The sequence below is a fragment of the Mus musculus genome, chromosome 5 (assembly GCF_000001635.26).
Source record: "Mus musculus strain C57BL/6J chromosome 5, GRCm38.p6 C57BL/6J".
Lineage (NCBI taxonomy): Eukaryota > Metazoa > Chordata > Mammalia > Rodentia > Muridae > Mus > Mus musculus.
Window position 1 is genome coordinate 117,537,650 of NC_000071.6, and position 18,801 is coordinate 117,556,450.

Here is an 18,801-nt window from a genome sequence, read left to right on the forward strand (position 1 = left end):
AGTCATCGGAGAATCCCTTTGAACTCTGCTTGCCTGGGCTCCTCTCCAGAGCAGGTCTAAGATTTGAGTCTAAGTACCAGGAGTTTAAAATTTGCTTATTCTTAAATTTTTACTTCATTTAAAGAAAAATCTTGATACAGGATAACTGTCCCATGTGTGTGGGATATGATAGGAAACATGTGAAAGGGCTGGAGAGATGGGTTGGCAGTTAAGAGCACTGGCTGCTCTTCTGGAGGTCCTGGGGTTCAATTTGCAGCAGCCTCCTGATAGCTCACAACCATCTGTAATGGATCTGATGCCCTGTTTTGGCACAAAGGTGTAAGTGCAATGGAACACTCATATGTAAAACAAACAAACAAACAAACAAACAAATACATGAATCTTAAAAAAAAAAAAAAGCCTGGCAATGGTGGTGCACGCCTTTAATCCCAGCACTTGGGAGGCAGGCGGATCTCTGAGTTCCAGACCAGCCTGGTCTACAGAGTGAGCTCCAGGACAGCCAGGGCTACACAGAGAAACCCTGTCTTGAAAACAAACAAAAAATCAAAAAGGAACATGTGTGCAATGTGTAAAGCTTAGGGCAGTGTGACAGACACCTCCATTGTCTCAGACACTGGTCGTTTCTTTGGGCTAGGCACATTCAAAATCCTCTCTGGTAGCTATTTCAAAATACACAATGAATTGGGAACCACAGCTGCCCAGCAATGGTATAGAACATTCTACGTTGTTCTCCAGCCGCACGTCTGTCCCTTCATCCAGCTTTTCCAGCTTCCCTCTGAACACCCGCTGGGCTTTTGACGGCATAGTTCTAGTGAGAGCGGCTTCTGTGAGAACAGCTTTGTCCTTTGCTCATAGGAGGTGGGGGGACCTTTGGCTTTTGGCTCTCTGAGGGCATCAGGTGTGGAAAGACCTTCTGGACGATTCTGCTCTGTGTCTGGGGCTAGAAGCATGGGACTGGACCATGTCACTTGTGACCGTCAAGGCAGCCAGAGGAAAATGCTCCTTAAGGCTCTGAATGTGACCATTACCTGCTGTCTTCCTACCCACACCCACCAGAATCCTCACCTTCAAACAGACCTAAGTTTAAAACATCACTCAGGCTGGGAAGATGCTCAGCACCATCAGGACCCAAATTTAAATCCTCAGCACCTGTGTGTAAGCCAGTCCTGGCCAGGAGCGTCTGTTACCCAGGAATCAGAGGTTGAGATAGGCAGATCTTGAGGCTCGCTGAACAGTCAGGTTCAGAGAGAGATGCTACCCCAAAAATTAAGATGAAGAATGATTAAGGAAGATACCCAACATCCTGCTCTGTCTTCCACACTAATGTGTGCACACATGTACATGGATAAATTTACACATGTACCTAGATACATATACATGTGCACACACATGCACATACAATACAATATGCACATGAATGCACACACATACATACACATGCACACACATATACACATGCACATACATGCATGCACACATACACTATACATACACATGCATGCACATACATGCACACACACATACACATACACTCACACATATGTACACATGCACACATATTGTACACACACACACCACACACACACACTTCAGATCTTCCTATATTCACTGTACTCTCAAACCACTTGGGATTATGTTTCCACAGGGATTCCAGCTTAGCAGGTCTCAGGTCAGCCTGTGACGCTAACATAGCCCCAGATGCTGCTGGTCCTGGGGCTACCCTTAGCCATTATCTAAAATACCAGGAAACCAGTGTGTTTAATCCTGAAGTCTAGATTGTTACAGAGCTCCCAGGCAGTCACCACACAGCTCTGTTTGTTTAACTTACCCCAGTATTTGCTCTGTGAAGCACACGGTTCCATTGTCCCTGGTTTTAGAATCATGGCAGGGAGCGGCTTGGCTGTGAATATGGGATGGGTACTAGTGAGTATGGGGCTCAGAGTTTTGACCCTTCTTGGCAGCCACAGCCCAAGATGTCCAAGCATGACCTGATCATACTAAGTCCAAATTCTCCACATGTGTCTATGTATGTATGTATATATGTGTGTGTATGTGTGTATATATGTATATATGAGTTGAATATATATGCATGCATAAACATGTCATGAACGTATGCATATTTGTATGTTTGTATGTTTATGTGTGTACATATGTCTATGCATGTGTTTATGTGTGCATGCATGTATATGTATTCATGTGTACATGTGTTTATGTATATATACATGCATATATGTGCATGCATTGATATGTATATGCACGTATGGACATGTGTTTATGTGTATATGCATATGTGCTCATATGTTTATGCACATATACATGCATATATGCACATGTGTTTATGTGTATATGCACATGTGGGTATATGTGTGCACATATATATGCATTTATGTATGTACACAAGCATATGTATATGCACATGTGTTTGTGTGTGTGTGTTCTCTTAGACAAAGAGCCCCTGTTTACCTTCAACTATCTTTCTTCTGGAACTGCCATTTGTCTTTGGGGTGGCTGACAGATCCCCCTGCCTCAACATTCCTGGCTTCAGCACTGTGTTGGGTTGAGGATGGTGGCTCATGCCTGTGAAGCCGGTACTTGACAGGTTGAGGTGGGAGGATTATGAGGTTGAGGCCAGGCTGGCCTGCATAGCCTGGTCTGTCTTCCAAACTCTAGACTGCGTTCTTCCTACTCAGATCCTAGTTGTTTTTGTTGTCCCCGAGGATGCTGGATGGCTGCTGCGGTATCAGGGCCCAGTGTTCTCACCCACAGCCTCTCTTGGGGAATAATAGCGTCCTTTCCCAGCTGGCTGTCGTTAGATCCTCACTTTGTGACAGGAGAGACAGCGCGTGTTTTCAGAAGAGCATCTTGAAGGATATGCTTGTACTTTCAATTCTCGTTAGGAACCTCGAAACTCGGAATGCGCTACAATATTATTAAATATGTTGAAGGGTCCCTGATTTACTGCAGAAACAAGGCTTATTATCTCCAAGCCTGGTTCCTCGGCGGGGGTGGCTGGGAATATCTCATCTCTCTCAGGAAGGTGAAGATGGACAAAAATTAGCATAATGAGGACAGCCATGCTAACACAGTGACAATAACCTTCATCATTATTTTGGGGACCATTTTCTAAGCATCTTTTGGGGGATGGTTCTGTGAACTTGCTGGTAGATTGGCAGGAGCTGTCCTGAGAGATTTTGTTTTGCTTTGAGACAGGGTCTCTCACTTGCCTGGGGGCTCAGCCGTTTGCCCGATGTGGCTGGCCAGAGAGCCTGAGGTATCTTGCCTGTCTCTGCCTCCTCAGAGCTGGGGTTACAGGTGTACACCACGGCACCAGCATCTTCACTTATGCCCTGGATCCTCGTGCTTGCTCGGTAAGTTAGCTAGCCACTGGGTCAGGCTCTGAAGACCACCTAGTGTGCCTCATAAGGCTGTATTTCTGCCACTGTAGCCAAAAGTCTGGCATACAGAATATGACAAGCCCAGTCCAGAAGTGCTAGTTTGTATGGAATGAGGGGGTCTGTCCTGGCAATGTGTTATGAAGAGTATGCCCTGGTGCAGTGGGAAGAGAACTTTGCTGGCCTGTCTTAGATAGGAGGGGGTAGGGGGTGCTGCAGACGCAGCTCTGCCACCATTCAGCACCTGCAACTCATGTTGGTTGCATGGAATCCTTGTTTCCCTGCTGTGCCCACTTGTAAAATGCTAACGAGGCTGAGCTGGATCTCATGGACTCGCCATATGTACTAAACCTGAGCTTACAGAGTTTTAATTAATGGCTTGCATTTATTTACGTGTGTGATCATGCTATGCTTTCAGTACGGAGGTCCAAGGGCTCCTTGAGTCCCTAAGTTCTCTGCTTCTATCAGATAGGTTAAACTCAGGCTCGGCGGCAAGCACCTTTACCAGTTGAGCCATCTTACCAGCCCTTTGGTCCTTAAGTATGAGACAGGGTCTTGCTATGTACCTCAGGTTAGTTTTGAACTCACGATCCTCCTGCGCCTGCCCCCAGCACTGGGTATCTACTCTTTTAATGGGCTCCTTCATGTGAGGGTGGTGAGCACGGAGACGTGTGACACCTTGTCTGAAGGTCATGATGTGCTGTTGGAACTCAGATGTCTCTGGCTTTGAACTCTACCTCTCCACAGAGGGCTCCTGGCTCAGAAAGGACTGCAGCTTCCTCCCCTGGGTGCGGCTAATGAAGGGAAATCGGGGGCTCTTCTCCCTCTTTGCTTTCATGCTCAATAAATCACTCTGACAAGGGCTTGTTATTGCTTAACTCCCTACATTGTTTGGCAGTCCCCGGAGGGAGAGCGGGCATCCTTTTTGTCTGCAATTGCTTCAGGAACGAAAATATTTTTGCGTGTGGATTAATAATCATCAGATAGGTCAGGTAAACAGCCCATAATTAGGAGGTGTGGGCGATTTGTCAATCCAGGCTTCCGAGTGCAATTATCAGTCAGATGGCTCTGAGACCCAGCAATGGCACTGTCCCCAAAGATCCCATTACTCACAGATTACTCCCTGGGTGGGAGGTGTGTGTGTGTGGGGATGAATCTTTTTTTTTTTTCAGAAAATTCTATATGAGTAGTGACACCCCTCTATCAGATTTGGGGTGCAAGTTAATATCTCCCTCCCTCCTGAGCCTCAAAATTGGGCCTGGAGTGTGGACAACCTGGATCTCAAAGACACTGGACTGGTTTGGGTAAGTTGTGGAGGTGATCGGAGGAGCAGGTAAACTCTTGCCAGCTCTTTCCCGCACCTCCAGGGTGCCGCCATTTGCCTTCTTCCAGGTTGTTGTCACATGACTTCCTCTGGGGTGTCATCACATGACCTGACTTCCCGGGGCTACTGTCATGTGACTCCCTGCAGGCTGCCATCGTGTGACTTCCTAGTTGTCTCACACAGAGAAGCCAAGGATAGACCAAAGAAACGCTTGCATGTGTCCATCAGTGAGCCCGTGAGGTCACTGACTTTCTTACAGGAGCCTGGGGGAGGGTCTGCTTAGTGACAGAAGAAAAGCCCGCCCCCTGGGTGATGCCTGGAGATAGCAGCGTGTCTAGAACACACAGCACAACTTGTAGGCATTTCCACTGAAGAGTCTCCTTGCGCCCCAGCTGCTGCTTATGATTCATAAGACCCAGGGAGGGGCCCTGAGTCTTGTCAGTTCCCAGAGCCTCATCCCTCCCTCCCCCTCTCTCTGTCCCTCCCTCCCTTCCTCCTTCCAGGAGGTATGTTTTAATCTGGAGCACCCAGCCACAGTGTTACCCTCCAGTCAACTGGAAGCCAGTATCATCACACCCATTTTACAGATGAGACGTCGAGGCTGGGGAGCACTTGCAAGCAAGTGGTAGGGAGACCCTACTCACTGACAGCAGCACATGCATGGAGCTCAAAGGACGACTTTCAGTAGTCAGTTTTCTTCATGCACCACCTGCGTCACAGGAACCAAACTCAGGCCGTCAGGTTCTGTGGTCAATGCCTTGTCAATGGAACCGTCACACCAGACCACGGCTCCTCATTCACATCACAGAGCAGAGAGACTTCACACGTGTGACTAATGACGGCTCTGGGAGAGGGGGCTGCATGTACCTTCTAAGGCTGGTGGCAGACAGAGAGAGAGCTTTGGGCCATGTTTGTCTGAGATATGAGAGTAGAAGGACCAGAACCAAGAGGGTTGGGTGGCCTTTAAGGCTGAGCAGGGCAAGAAGACAACTTCCTCAGACCTTCTAGAAGAATACCCTGCTGGCACCTGTGTGCTGTAAGTAAGACCCACTCTGAGCTTCAGATAGCCAGGGTGTCACAAATGATAGCTCGAGGCAGAATGAAACCAACTCCGTTGGGATTGCTTGTTACACAGCAGCTGGGGATGCATACACTTGTCTGTGGTGTCCCTGGCCAGGGAACGGCTCAGCTAACTGCTGTCTGCCAGGCTCACGTTCAGCAGGTGTGTATCCCAGTCTCATCCTGCCCCTTCTCACTCACTTGTCTTTCAGTATCTCAAGGGGGGGGGGTCTTCCTATTAGCCCAGGCTAGCCTCCAATGTTAGCCCAGGCTAGCCTCTAACGTGTGACCCTCCTGCCTCTGTGTCCTGAGAGCTGAGTGACAGGTGTGTACCACTATGCTCAGCTCTCTCACCCTGTCCCCAGGGGCCAGTTTCCCTGGCGAGACACCCTGGTATGCATGGGACACACCTTAAATCTCACTAGGGGCTCCAACACGAATCAATGTCACAGTAAAGAATTAAGTGGTTTACCCAGAGTGGGCCTCTAACTCCCTCTGTGGCTCAGGAAGACCTTGAGCTTGTCATCCTCCTGCCTCACACTCCCAAATAGCTGGAGTAATGTGCTTGGATTACCAGGCCCTGTTTATTTTACTCTTAAACACAGCAGCTCTCACTTAGCTGGTTATCAACGGGAGAGTACATTAGCATTTTTTCCACCTGTTCCTAGGATTGCTTGCTTAACGGCTGACGGTCTGCCAGGCTCTTTATTACTGCAGGGCTGGATATCTTTCCTCACTGGATGCTTTTCTTTATTTTGCCTGTTTGAGCATGCATCCCCCCATTCCCTAACCCCCCACCCCCGTTCCACCTCTGTAGTGAAAAGGATAGAGACGAGCTCTTGGGTCAGATTTTGCCTTTTCCGTCTGGCTTGGTCTTGGGTCTCACTCAGCATGTATGAGGCCTGAGATTCCGTTCTCAACAACCTCACTCCCGAAAGAAAACATTGCCTCACGGTTCTGAAGGCTGGGGCATTCAACACACATCCATGACTTGTATCTGTGAGGCTCTGGCAAAGGCTCCTGTGTTACGTGTGAAGGGTGTGGCACGGAGAGATGGACCAAGCACGCAAGCTTGGGTCTCCTTCCTTCTCAGGAAGCCACTAATCCCATCATGTGACCTCTTGTGATACTAGTGACTGCCAGTCAGCTTTCATTACCTTAACAAATGCCGGGGAGAAAGGACCCTTCCATCATCAGGCGCTCCTGATTCTTATAGGGCTGTGTTTCTTTTAGAGTCCCAGCAAGACAGCATGTTGCTGTTGGAGCCTGTGACAAAGCAGAAATTACTCACCTCTCAGAAAGCAAACATGAGGAGAAGCAAGTGGGACACCATAATCTCCATGGAGAGTATTCCTGCGTGACCTGAAGACCTCTCTTTAGGCTCCGCCCCTTCGCCCACCTCCAAACCCATGGGTCTCTGGAAAGGGAGATGTTTAATGTCCAAATCATAGTCCTTCCAAAGGCCTACCTCTGAATAACATGATTCCAGCAGTTAGACTTTTGGGGCGCACATACTGGGGCTCTGATGAAACCATCCAAGTGTGGTACCGCAACTCCTGCATCATGCCGCCCTTAGGGCTAGTCCCTTGGGAGGGAGGGAACTATGTGGACCATGACATTTGTGTTGTGGAAGTCTACACACAGCAGGTCTGCCCCACTCTGAGATTTTTATCAGTTTAAGAGATTTAATTATTTGCGGGCCTGGAGGGATACTTTTAAAGACACGATTGTTCTTTATCTCTGGGCTTCGGGGCACAGAGTTCTAAAAATAGCTTTGCAAGCTCAGGGGATGGGAAGCTGGGGCCTCAGCAGCAAGTAGAGAACCAGGAGAAGGCGGCTGTTGGGTACCTACTTGCGTAGAGCTCCTTCCGGTAGAGCTAGAGTCAACGTGCCTGGGACTGAGATGTTAGAAGCTGACAGGAAGTCCCAGGATGTGATCTCTGACCTCCAGGGTCAAAGGTCTGATCGCAGGTGTGGTGGGTTTACCACAGAGGGAAGTGGCTTGGGGTCATTTGGGTTGGCCATTGGGACCGTGAGACTGCAGCTGGCACCATCTTTGGGGTAAATACTCACCACAGTGGTCATGGGTCCCCTTGATCCGTCCCCTTAAACTCATCCTATGGGCTGCCCTCTGGCCCATGGGCTCTCAGGTTCTTCTCCAGCCTGTCACATCCTTGGGCATGTTGGCTCCGGGTTGGACACTTGTTCTTTATTCTTTTCCTTAATTAACTGTCACTCATTTTCCAGTCGAAGCTCCCGGGGATCTTCCCCAGGAGACGGTCTCCACTTCCGCACAGTGACATTGTGACTAGCTAATGAAATCTGGGATTTCCAGATTTCTGCTGCCTCCTCTTCTGGGTCTAGACAGCCTGTGTTCAACAGGAAGAGATCACACTCAGCTTATGTCATTTTAGATGTTTCAGTGGTTATATTAAATAAAAAAAAATCCAACTGACAAGTGTTCCTATGGCCATAAAAATACATAACGGGATGTGTCATTTTGACCATTCTGAGCGAATACAGAAACCCGAAGAGCAGACATGTTGTTGGGAAATGGTATCTGCTGCCTCTCCCTGGAAATTTTCCATCATCAAAACCAGAAATCCTTTAAAATTTTTTCTTGCTTTTTTTTTTTTTTTTGAGACAGGTTCTCATGTAGCCTAGGCTGGCCCCCAATTTACTATGTAGCTGAGGATAGCCCCAAACCTCTGATCCTTCTGCCTCTGCTCCTAAGCCCTGGGACTCCCCGTGTGTGTCCCTACATCCATTGCAAATTAAAACACCAGTCCCAGATCAGTTCTAGCCCTGCTCCTGAGGCAGAACAAAGTCCATTTTGTACATTTGACTGTCCTGGATGCTTTGGTCAAGCTTGTGCTGTGTTGGTTTGTGCCCATGTCCTTTCCTAAACTCGATGTTTGTTTGTTTGTTTTTTCTTAAAAGAAGCTGTCATCATTTTGGTGGGATGGGGTATGTCTGCCACAGCAGGTTCTTTCCTTTCACCTTTACCCAGGTTCGAACCTAGGTCGCTAGGCTTTTGCAGCAAGCACCTTTACCCACTGAGCCGTTTCACTGGCCCAGCAAGTTGTTTTCCAAAGTCAACTGTTTTGTGGTGTGTGCCAGAATTTTCTTTCTTTCTGGAGCACACATGCGTGCCTGTGCCTGTGTGTGTGTGCATGTATAGAAGGCAGAGGTCAAACTCTGGGATTCAAACCCAGATCTCTGGCTCCACTGGGCTCTGTGTCCACCTGAAAGACCACCTCTGGGTAGGGGCTGAATCTGGGGTCTGCTGTAGAAGACCGGATAAACAGATCTGTCAAAGTTTATCCAACGGCGTCCGTCCGTCCCGTTCGAGTCACCCACATCCCTTTCTGGCTCTGTGTGGAGACAGTGGAGACACTGATGTCCTGGCTCACGGAGCCACAAAGACTGCTGGGGCTGTCTGTGTGGGGAGACTGAGCCGTGAGGACAGGCGGTGGCCTTGCTGAAGCTGCGCGGCAGCGAGCAGGAGGACTGAGGGGTTTGGAAACCCTCTCCCAAACGTCACTCATCTAGAGATAAAAATAGCGAACCTTGAGGCGCCCGAGGCGTCTGATGTTGCCTTCGGCTCTCTGGAATCCGCAGACACAAGCAGCTGAAGAACTAATATAACGCCTGTCACTCAAGGGAGGCAGACTGTTGTTAGAGTGACGGAACTTTCTGGAATTAGCCCCGTCTCAGAGGTCAGCTTTTCCCAGTCTGTCTCCGCCTGCTGTTGGGCTTTCTCCTGGGCTTCTCTCGGGTTCTGGGCTGGGCAGGAAGAGTCCTTGCTTATGCTGCTGTTATGTCCCTGCTCTGAGGCTCATGTGGTGGCTTGTCCCAGGAGTGCTGACTGTGGAGAAAGGTACAGCTGTCATTAGGATGTCAGCCGAAGGAGGCAGAATTAACATAGACCCATTCTACCTTGGATAGCCTCAGCCCGAGGTGTGTCAAGGCTAGCCTCTTGGGAAGTGTCTGTCACAAGTGGACATTTGTCCATGCAAAGGCTTCCTACCCTGCTTTCTCCCTTCCTTCCTTCCTTCCTTCCTTCCTTCCTTCCTTCCTTTTTTTTTTTTTTTTTTGGTTTTTTGAGACAGGGTTTCTCTGTGTAGCCCTGGCTGTCCTGGAACTCACTCTGTAGACCAGACTGGCCTCAAACTCAAAAATCGGCCTGCCTCTGCCTCTTGAGTGCTGGGATTAAAGGCGTGCGCCACCACGCCCGGCTCTAACCTACTTTCTTCCTAACTTAAAAAAACAAGTGGCACAGGCGTTCCCTCCCCACTGCCAGCGCCCCCTACATTTCTGTGTTCTGCAGTTTCAGTGACCCACAGTCAATTGAGAAAACATCCTCTGATCATCCACAGGTTTTGCCTTGTGCATTGTTCTGAGTAGCATGGGAAAGCCTTGAGCTATCCTGCTCTACCTGTCTGGGGCATGGGGAGTCGATCTGCGAGATGAGCCCACATTGCGTGTGCTATCCTTCTCTTGGTTGCTTGGATGCCCTCTCGGCTATCCAATCAGCTCTCGGGGCATCGATGATGCACGCATTACCCTCTCATGGATCATTTAGAAACCCTATTTCTTGATCCTTGGTGGGCGTGTCCACCCTGTGTATGCTACCCTCCCATTCGTTGTTCACATGCTCTCTTCGTTCAGATGCTCTCCGCTGTGGGGGTGCTGTGCTGCTTTTATTCAAGTAACGGGGTTAGAACCAAATGAGCCTTATTCCCAGAGCATAGGTGTGGTGAAGTTGATACAGTGGGTGTGGCAGTGAGAAGCCATGAAGCACTTCTGGGAGGCGAAAAGGCAATGTAAGGAAAGCAAAGAGCTCATGCGTGGAGCTTGCAAGGAGTGACAGTTAGATCCAGCACCTCTGTGGAATGGTGATGGACAAGGAGGAAGAGAAGGAGGAGGAGGAAATCTCTGCTGTTGTTGCCCATAGGGCATGGAAGTCCCTGCTGACATTCTGTGTGGGTCTATGTGTGTCAGTGGCCCATGCAGAGCATGGTCCCACCTAGGACATCTGTGTGGGTCATGGCTCACATCCTCAATGTTAGGGAGCACCCCAGCATTAGGGAGCACTTCAGCGTAAGGGAGCACCTCATCCTTAGGGAGCATGGTGTGTGTGGATGACAGAAGCATTGTGACCACTTGAACCCATGGCTCCTTAGCTGTTCAAATCAGTTGTCAAAGATCTACTGGAACACGATCGGACTTATACATCAAGACAAAGTGGTAGAAATGATACACAAATAAATAAATATCCATAATGATAACTGCAGCTCCTGCAGGGGTAGCAGGGCTGGGGTGGGCGTGTCAGCCCAGGGAACTCATCACAAGCAGGGTTCTGGCCAATGTCAGCTCCCAATACCCAGCAGTAGGAACACACTAAAGCCAGTGGAAATGGGGGAAGGGTTCCAATTTTGGATATTTAATCCTTCGGGCTGAGAGGATTGAGTCCGACGTGGAGGATATCATGACTGAGTGGGATTGATCTCAGCCTTGGACAGGGGACTCAACTTTCCTCAGAGCTTTAACGTCCTCAGCAATGTGAGAAGATTGTAACGAGAGTGTAATAAAGTAAGGTAGGGGGAGAAAAGGAGGCAGGGAGGGACCTGGGCCATGGTCAACACTGGGTGTTTTCAGCTGAGGCCATTGATACATGTGCTTTGCTAAACACCCGCATGGCTGGCAATGGTGGTGACGACAGTGGTGATGATGCTGGTGATGGAGGTGATGGTGGTGATGGAGAAAGTGGTGGTGATGATGGGGGAGGTGATGATACTGTTGATGAGGGTGGTAATGGTGATGATGGTTATGGTAAAATCAGTAGTAAAGGGATGGGAAAAGAATGAGAGCGGCTCCATGCGGCTGGTGGGAATGAAGAATGCCATAGCCAACCAGGAAGATGGTGTAGCGGTTTCTCGGGAGGTTAAAGAGAGTTACCACCTGGCCTAGCAATTCCACTTCTACTTTACACTCCCAAGTATTGGAGACAGATAGCCACACAATACCGGTTCATGTGTGTTCCTCCTGGCACGGTGAAAGTCAACGTGACGGTGTGCCGTGTCCATCGGTTGCTGAGCAGAGAACCAAGCTATGATTCCAGTGTTGACCTCAGCCATGAAAAGGAAGCACTCAGCCGTGCTGCTGTATGAATAAACCACACAGAGTGAACCAGACACTGACACCCTGTGTGGCATGATGACGGGGCAGCCCTGTCATTGTAGCTGCTGAGGGCAGGAGAGGAGGGGAGAAGACGGTGGTTACTGGTGGGGGCAAGCCTTACCTCTGGGGTCTGATGTCACCTTGAACATGATGGGCGTGGCCACGGCACCACACTGTGCACATCCTAAATGCCAAGGAGCATCACACTTTAAAGCCACTCTGTGCGGCTGTGTGGTTGATCACGTGGCTCAGTTGGTAAATTACCCGCTGTGTGAGTATGGATGTGTGGATTGTGGCAGGTGGGGTGGAGCCCCTCACCTCATGTCAGCCAGGAAGGACGGGCAGGAAGAGGCAGGGGATGAGGTATATCTTTCAGGGCACTGCCCAGTGACCCACTTCGTCCAATGAGGCCTCATCTTACGCAGCTTCACGGGTACGTTAGCCTATCCTGATTTAGGATCTGACAGTGGTTGGAACTAGCCATTGGGACCAGGAAAAGTGATGGAACAGTCGGTCTCCTCAGCAGTTCTCATTTAATGAACTTGGCAGCTAATAACACACACACACACACACACACACACACACACACACACACACACATGCATCGGTGGGTGTAGAGGCCTGTGAGTGGCATCGGTGGTTGAATCTAGAGTTTGCTGTTTAGTTGAGTCTGGCTCACTGGTTTGCTTAGGGAGTCTGGACAGAGTCTCTGCCTCCCCAGTGCTGGGTCTACACTGAAATATCATTCCTAGTTGGCTTTTATGTAGATTCTGCAATCAGATTCTGTGCTGGATAGTTTCAGTCACTGCCTTCGTTAGATAGGCCTGTGAACATGTCTGTGGGGCGTTTTCTTAATTAATGATCGATGTGTTAGGGTCCGGCCCACTGTGGGTAGTGCCATCCCTGGACAAGACATCCTGGGTTAGTGGTTATCAACCGCTGTCCTAGGTGGTATAAGAAAGCAGGCTGAGTGAGCCATGAGGAGCAAGCCTGAATGCCACGTTCCTCCCTGGTCTTTGCTTTCAGTTCCTGCCTCCGGGTTCCTGCCTTGACTTCCCTCTGTGATGGTCTGTGTTGGGGATGTGTAAGCCAAATAAACCCTTTCCTCCCTAGGTTGGTTTGGTTTGATCACAGCAACTAAAAGCAAGGAAGGACAGACAGGTCCTGGTGTCTGTGAGGGCAAGCACCTTATCCACTGTGTCATCTCTGTGGCCCCAGAAAATAATTTTACACAGTATTTATTTATTTTTTTTTTAGTGTGTCCATGTCTGCGTTGTCGCTGGTCACATGGGAATGTTCAGCCACAGAATTTTCCACTTGGTGCTTCATGGTGGCACCAGAGACATTTTGAACTTTGGAGCTTTCTGCAGTTTGGATCAGGGATCCAGACTGCTTCACTCATAATCCTGGGAGCTGCTGTTTCTAGTCCTCTAACTAACCCTGGAGTCTAGAAAATATATTTTCAAGCCATGGCAACAGATCCTGCTTCCTGCCTGAAAGTCAGTGTGATTAAAACAGGCAAGCACTTTAAAATAGTCAGGGAAATTCCAAGCCCCAGTAAGCGGTCCTGGAATGGTGGGGGCGAGGCCCGCCAGCCCACACCTTCCCCAGCTGCTTCGGAAGGGCTGAGGCCCGTGTGTGACGCTAGCTCCCACATCCAGACTTCTAAGCTATGCATTTGCCTGTTTATATGGTTTCAATGGAACGGGACAAAGAAGGCAGACAGTCGCCTAGACTTTCTGAAATCATTTTCTCCCTCTCGAAGGGCTTTTATTTCTCCTGGTCCCTTATCAGAGAATGTCAAAGGGGGGAAAAAGAGAAAAAAAAAAAAAAGGAAAAAAAAACCTTATGCCTTGAAAATGCCTTTAATCAGTCCTCAGACCTTTCATTTTTTAAAATCTATTCCCTTCTCCCCGCCCATGTCAAGACTTGAAATAAAACGATTTTTCCAGAAACAGATGACAGGAGGCAAGGGTGACAATTAATAACCCGGGAGCCTGTGCCACCACACCTGCCCTATTTAAAATGAAAAATTACCTTTTCCCCCCTTAGACTTTATTAAAAAGAGGATCAGAAAGGGGGGGTTGCTGATAGCACACAGCCCATCAGCCAGGCGTCTCTGATGCCTTGGCGCTGCAGAGTCGACGTTCCTGTTTGAGCAGCTTGGGTAAGAAAATGAAGCTTTGCGCTTCTTGGTACCTGAACTTCTGATTTTGAGCCTGTGGGTATGGGGAGGAAGCAGATTAGCCGGGGAAGGGAATGTGGTTGGCATGGTGGGATATCTTTCTTTTTATCTCTTTAATTTAATTCAAGGGGAGTGAGTCCCTGAAACCAGTGGAGTGTCTGTTTGTCTGTCCTTGGAGGAAGAGTGGGCGATGCCCCGGCCCTCTGGGATACCATGTGGTTAATGGGAAAAGTGAATGAAAGCATTGGTCTCCACCTTTGGTGGGATTTTGATCAGGTCCTCTTACTCATCTAAAACTTGATTAAACGGGCCAGTGACCCACCTCCAGGAAGACGGGGTAACCGATCCCCCAACTCTGAGACCAGCCACTGTCTCCCAAATGCTGTTTTTCTTCCCATTTGTTATTTTCAAAAATATGTGTACCTACCTGTCTGTGTGGGTATGCGCACGTGAGTGCAGGTGCCCTCAGAGGCCAGCAGAGGGCGGCAGAGGCCCCACCCTGGGGTTGGAGTTGCAGGTTGTGAGCCTCCCATGTCGGTGCTGGGAACTGATCTTGTGTCTTTCATAGCAGCAATAACCTGTTTTAAACACTGAGTCATCTCTTCGGCCCCAGCTTCCACCCCCATTTGTTTAAGACAGGAATATATATATAGATGTTTCTTTTGGAGACAGGGTCTGTCTGTGTAGCCCTGACTGGCCTGGGACTCACAGAGACCTGCCTTCCTCCATGCCGGGATTAAATGTGTGTGCCACCACACTTGGCCTGATGATATGTCAGCTTTGATGACTTCCCTCTGTGGTTACACACATGGGTCTTTCCCCTAGATAGCCGTCCTACGCGTCCTAGGGATAGAGGTGCTGTAAGAGAACACATTAGCACAAGCTCACACACTTACGGTTTCCAGAGCTTAGAGTCAAGCAGCAAAGCACAGACTCCCGCCACTCTGTGGGTTGGATCTCAGCTTCTCTCCCTTTTCGCCTGTACCTGGGTGTGTGTGTGTGTGTGGTGATGGACAGTCTTCACATCCCTTGGCTTGTTGCTTCATCCCACCAGGCTCTCTCTCCATCTTCACTTCACTTATGTGACCTCTCTCTACTGAAATAAAGGTCAGCGTGTAGCTTAGGATGACCAGATCTGTGATGTTTCTGCCTCTGTCTCCTGGGTGTCTGGGAGGGCAGGTATGTGCTGTCACGAGTGGCTCCTCTCCTTCTCATGAGCTATAGCTGATTAGGCCTTATCTAGAATGAACTCCGCTCAGTCCTACCTGCGGGGACTTTATTTGCAAGTAGGGTGTTGGGGTTAAGATGCCAACCTGCACCCTTTGGCTCACATCTCTGTCCTGAGGTTGAAGTAAGGCCACATGCTGCCCCACAAGGGTCTGCATCTTCCAGTCTGCTCCGACTCTTCTGATCTGCCTGTGTTGTGCTATCCGCGCAGCAAGCGAGGGGGAAATATTGGTGCAAGGGAGAAATATGAGTTCGAGAGTGGTCTTTACATCTGTTCAATTCAGCTGTTGTCTGAGGACCTCAGTCCACATTCTTTACGGTGGGTTGCCTTGGAAATAGGCTCTGTTCTTTTTGAGAAAGTTCTGGAAGGATTCAAAAGTAAATGATACAACAAGCCAGCCCTTTTCTTAGCACACCTCTGTCCTGGCCCTATCCCCCACCCCTACCTCCCCACCCGCACCCGTACCCTCACCCCCACCTCCAACATCCTCAGACTGGGCCACCTGTCTTTACTGTTGGCATGGTGACCCTTCAGCCAGCTGACATGTGGCCTCCTGGGAGATCACATCCTGAGGAGGCCTCCTTCCCTCCCCTTTCTCCTCTGACCCTTCCTTCCTTCCTTCCTTCCTTCCTTCCTTCCTTCCTTCCTTCCTTCCTTCCTTCTTGTTCTTTTGAGACAGGGTTTCTATGTGCAGCCTTGGCTGCCCTGGACTGGCTTTGTAGACCAGGCTGCTCTCAAACTCACAGAGATCTTCCTGCCTCTGCCTCCTGAATTCAGAGATTAAAGGTGTGTGCCACCATGCTGGGCTCGCTCTACAGTTTTTTAACAGAACTGTTTTCTTTGGTTTTGGATATCTGGGACAGGGACTTGCTATGTTGCTTGGGCTAACTGAAGGTTTTTGTTGGGCTGCTTGCGGATTCACTTACTGTTGTAAGAAATCACTGCAAAGGGAATCTGGAAGGCTTCACTCAGTTTTTGTTAATGGCTCCATCTTGTTTGATGGAGTCACAACCAGGGTACTGGGATGGATACAGTCCAGAGATCTTGCCCAGATATGTTCAGTGTTGAGTGCACGCATGTGTGTGCGTGTGTTCTCTGTGAGGTTGTTGAATGCAGTTAGGGAGTGAGCCTGTAACATCAGTCCTCTTGTAGTCCCCAGAGATCCACAGGATCTCTGTGCATGGATACTTGGCTCCTCTGTGTAGCAGTGTCATGCCCGTGGTTCGTATGGACCATCTGTCCCCTGCTCACCGTTACTGAACATCACAAACTCTGTTTCCCTCCCTATAACCATGGGGAAGGCCCCAGGAATGTGCCTCCTTGTCCGTCAAGTCTGTGTCCATTCTGAAGACAAGCTTTAAGGTCACCTCTTAGAGAAGCATTTCCCTTGGCAGTCTTTTAAAGCACCCTGACATGATGATACATTGCCTATGGCGTGAAAAATGCACGAGGTGTGAATGCACTGTGAGCTACGTACAAGGTCATCAGCATGAAGTCTGAGGTGCATTTAAAGTGCTGTATACATGGCCTGAGGCAGCAGGGTGTGTGTGTGCACATAGCAGGAGGTGTGTGCACAAAGCAAGAGGTGGTGTGTGCACACAGTAGGAGGTGTGTGCCCACAGCACACAGTAGGTATACACACAGTAGGAGGTGTGTGCACACAGTAGGAGGTGTGTGCCCACAGCACACAGTACGAGGTGTGTGCCCACAGCACATAGTAGGAGGTGTGTGCACATAGCAGGAGGTGTGTAGCCTGAGGTGATGGGATGTGCAGACAAGGTGCAGAAGATGCACTGTGCCGAGTATAGGCTGCTGAGACATGAGATGCACTCGATGTGATTCACCTGTGGTAAGGTGCTGATGGTGGATCTTTGCCTACAGCGACCCTACCCCTTCCCCTTTCCTTACCTGCATCTCTCTGTTCCTTTGTTCCTACTCAGGAGGGAATCTCTCCAAACAAGATTGGATCATCCAGTGGCCCACCACGGAGCCAGGGCAGGAGAGCAACCCTGTGTGCCCCCCGGAGCCCAGCCCGTGGATCCGAACCCACCTCTCCCAGAGCCCCAGGGTCCAGACCAAGTGTCCCCAGCACTTCTGTCCTACCAGCCCTACGCCTGGGACCCCTGTGTACACCCAAGTGGACAGACTCACTGTAGATGCCTACCCGAACTTGTGCCCGCCGCCGCCACCCCTGGAATCAGGCCACCGCTCTCTGCCCCCGTCTCCCCGGCAGCGGCACGTAGTCCGCACCCCACCTCGCACCCCAAATATTGTCACCACCGTGACCCCACCTGGCACGCCACCCATGAGGAGAAAAAACAAGCTGAAGCCTCCCGGGACGCCACCCCCCTCCTCTCGGAAGCTCATCCATCTGATCCCTGGCTTCACAGCGCTGCACAGGAGCAAATCCCACGAGTTCCAGCTCGGGAACCGTGTAGACGAGGCCAACACACCCAAGTGAGTGGGGCCCGTGGATGCTCTGGGGTGGCTGAACCCAAGGAGCCACACTCCTCTGGGGAAGTCGGGAGCAGACAGTCTTGTGTCTGTCAGTCTAGATAAAGGAAAGCACGGTTGCACCGAGGAAATGGGTTGGATGGAATTTTCTAGAACTTCCGGTTTCTTTTTACCCGATAGCCTTTGATATTTCTGGAGGTTGGTAGGCATATTATGTCTTGGAACTGAATCTAAGTTGTGGCCCATTTTAGTAGGTAAAACTCACTGGCTGCCCCTTTAGCGTTGCCCTGGAGTCCTTTTGACGAACAGTGGTAGGACTGGGTACAGCCCACGGAGTACATGCTTATCCTGTGGATGGAGGCAGGACAGGGTTGCTGGGCCCTGCAGGGTCACTTTCCTGCTGGCCCTAGACAGAGGTCAAAGTTACCACGTGTTAGCCTTGAAGTGTCTGGTAGGCATAGTAAAATGAATTAAAAAAAAAAACAAGGCATATGACTCGTCCAAAATAGTTACCATTTTAACGTAGTGTCAATGTAAAATATGGCTATTGAGGCATTCTTGGTTCTTTATGAGGTCTTTGAAATCCAGGTTCCTATGGGTGACAGTGGGAGGGGATCATTGGAGGTGGGTAGAAGGCCCCCGGGGCTGTGGGGCCTGGGCACAGAACTGAGATGACATAAAAAAATTTAGGAAGGGAGTGGCACCACTCATGACCTCTGAAAGTCAGGGACTGTCCGAGTGACACCTTCAGTAAGCAGCTTTGAGGGGAGAGGTGGGGCCTCTCCATAGAGGGGATAATGTTCAGCCGTCAAGGGAGAGGGACAGTTCTAACATGATGGGGTCTCATACCAGTAGGCGGAGGGGCAGAGGAAGCCAGGGGGAAAAAAGCTCAAAGCTAGAGAGGCCAAGGCTGTGGACAGGGAGTAGAAAGGTGGCAGACTGGGGCGAGGGAGAGGGAAATGGGTTGCCATGATCC

At 49.8% G+C, this 18,801-nt stretch overlaps 1 protein-coding gene across 2 annotated transcripts in view; it reads left to right on the top strand.

Annotated features, from left to right (window-relative positions):
* Positions 1–18,801, top strand: part of Ksr2 (kinase suppressor of ras 2) — a 353,995-nt gene that overhangs the window by 123,648 nt on the left and 211,546 nt on the right. For both annotated transcript variants that reach the window (NM_001312914.1, XM_006530393.4), the window contains exon 4: positions 17,312–17,828. In NM_001312914.1, the coding sequence (NP_001299843.1) occupies positions 17,312–17,828 (517 nt within the window). The remainder of the gene's footprint in view (positions 1–17,311; positions 17,829–18,801) is intronic.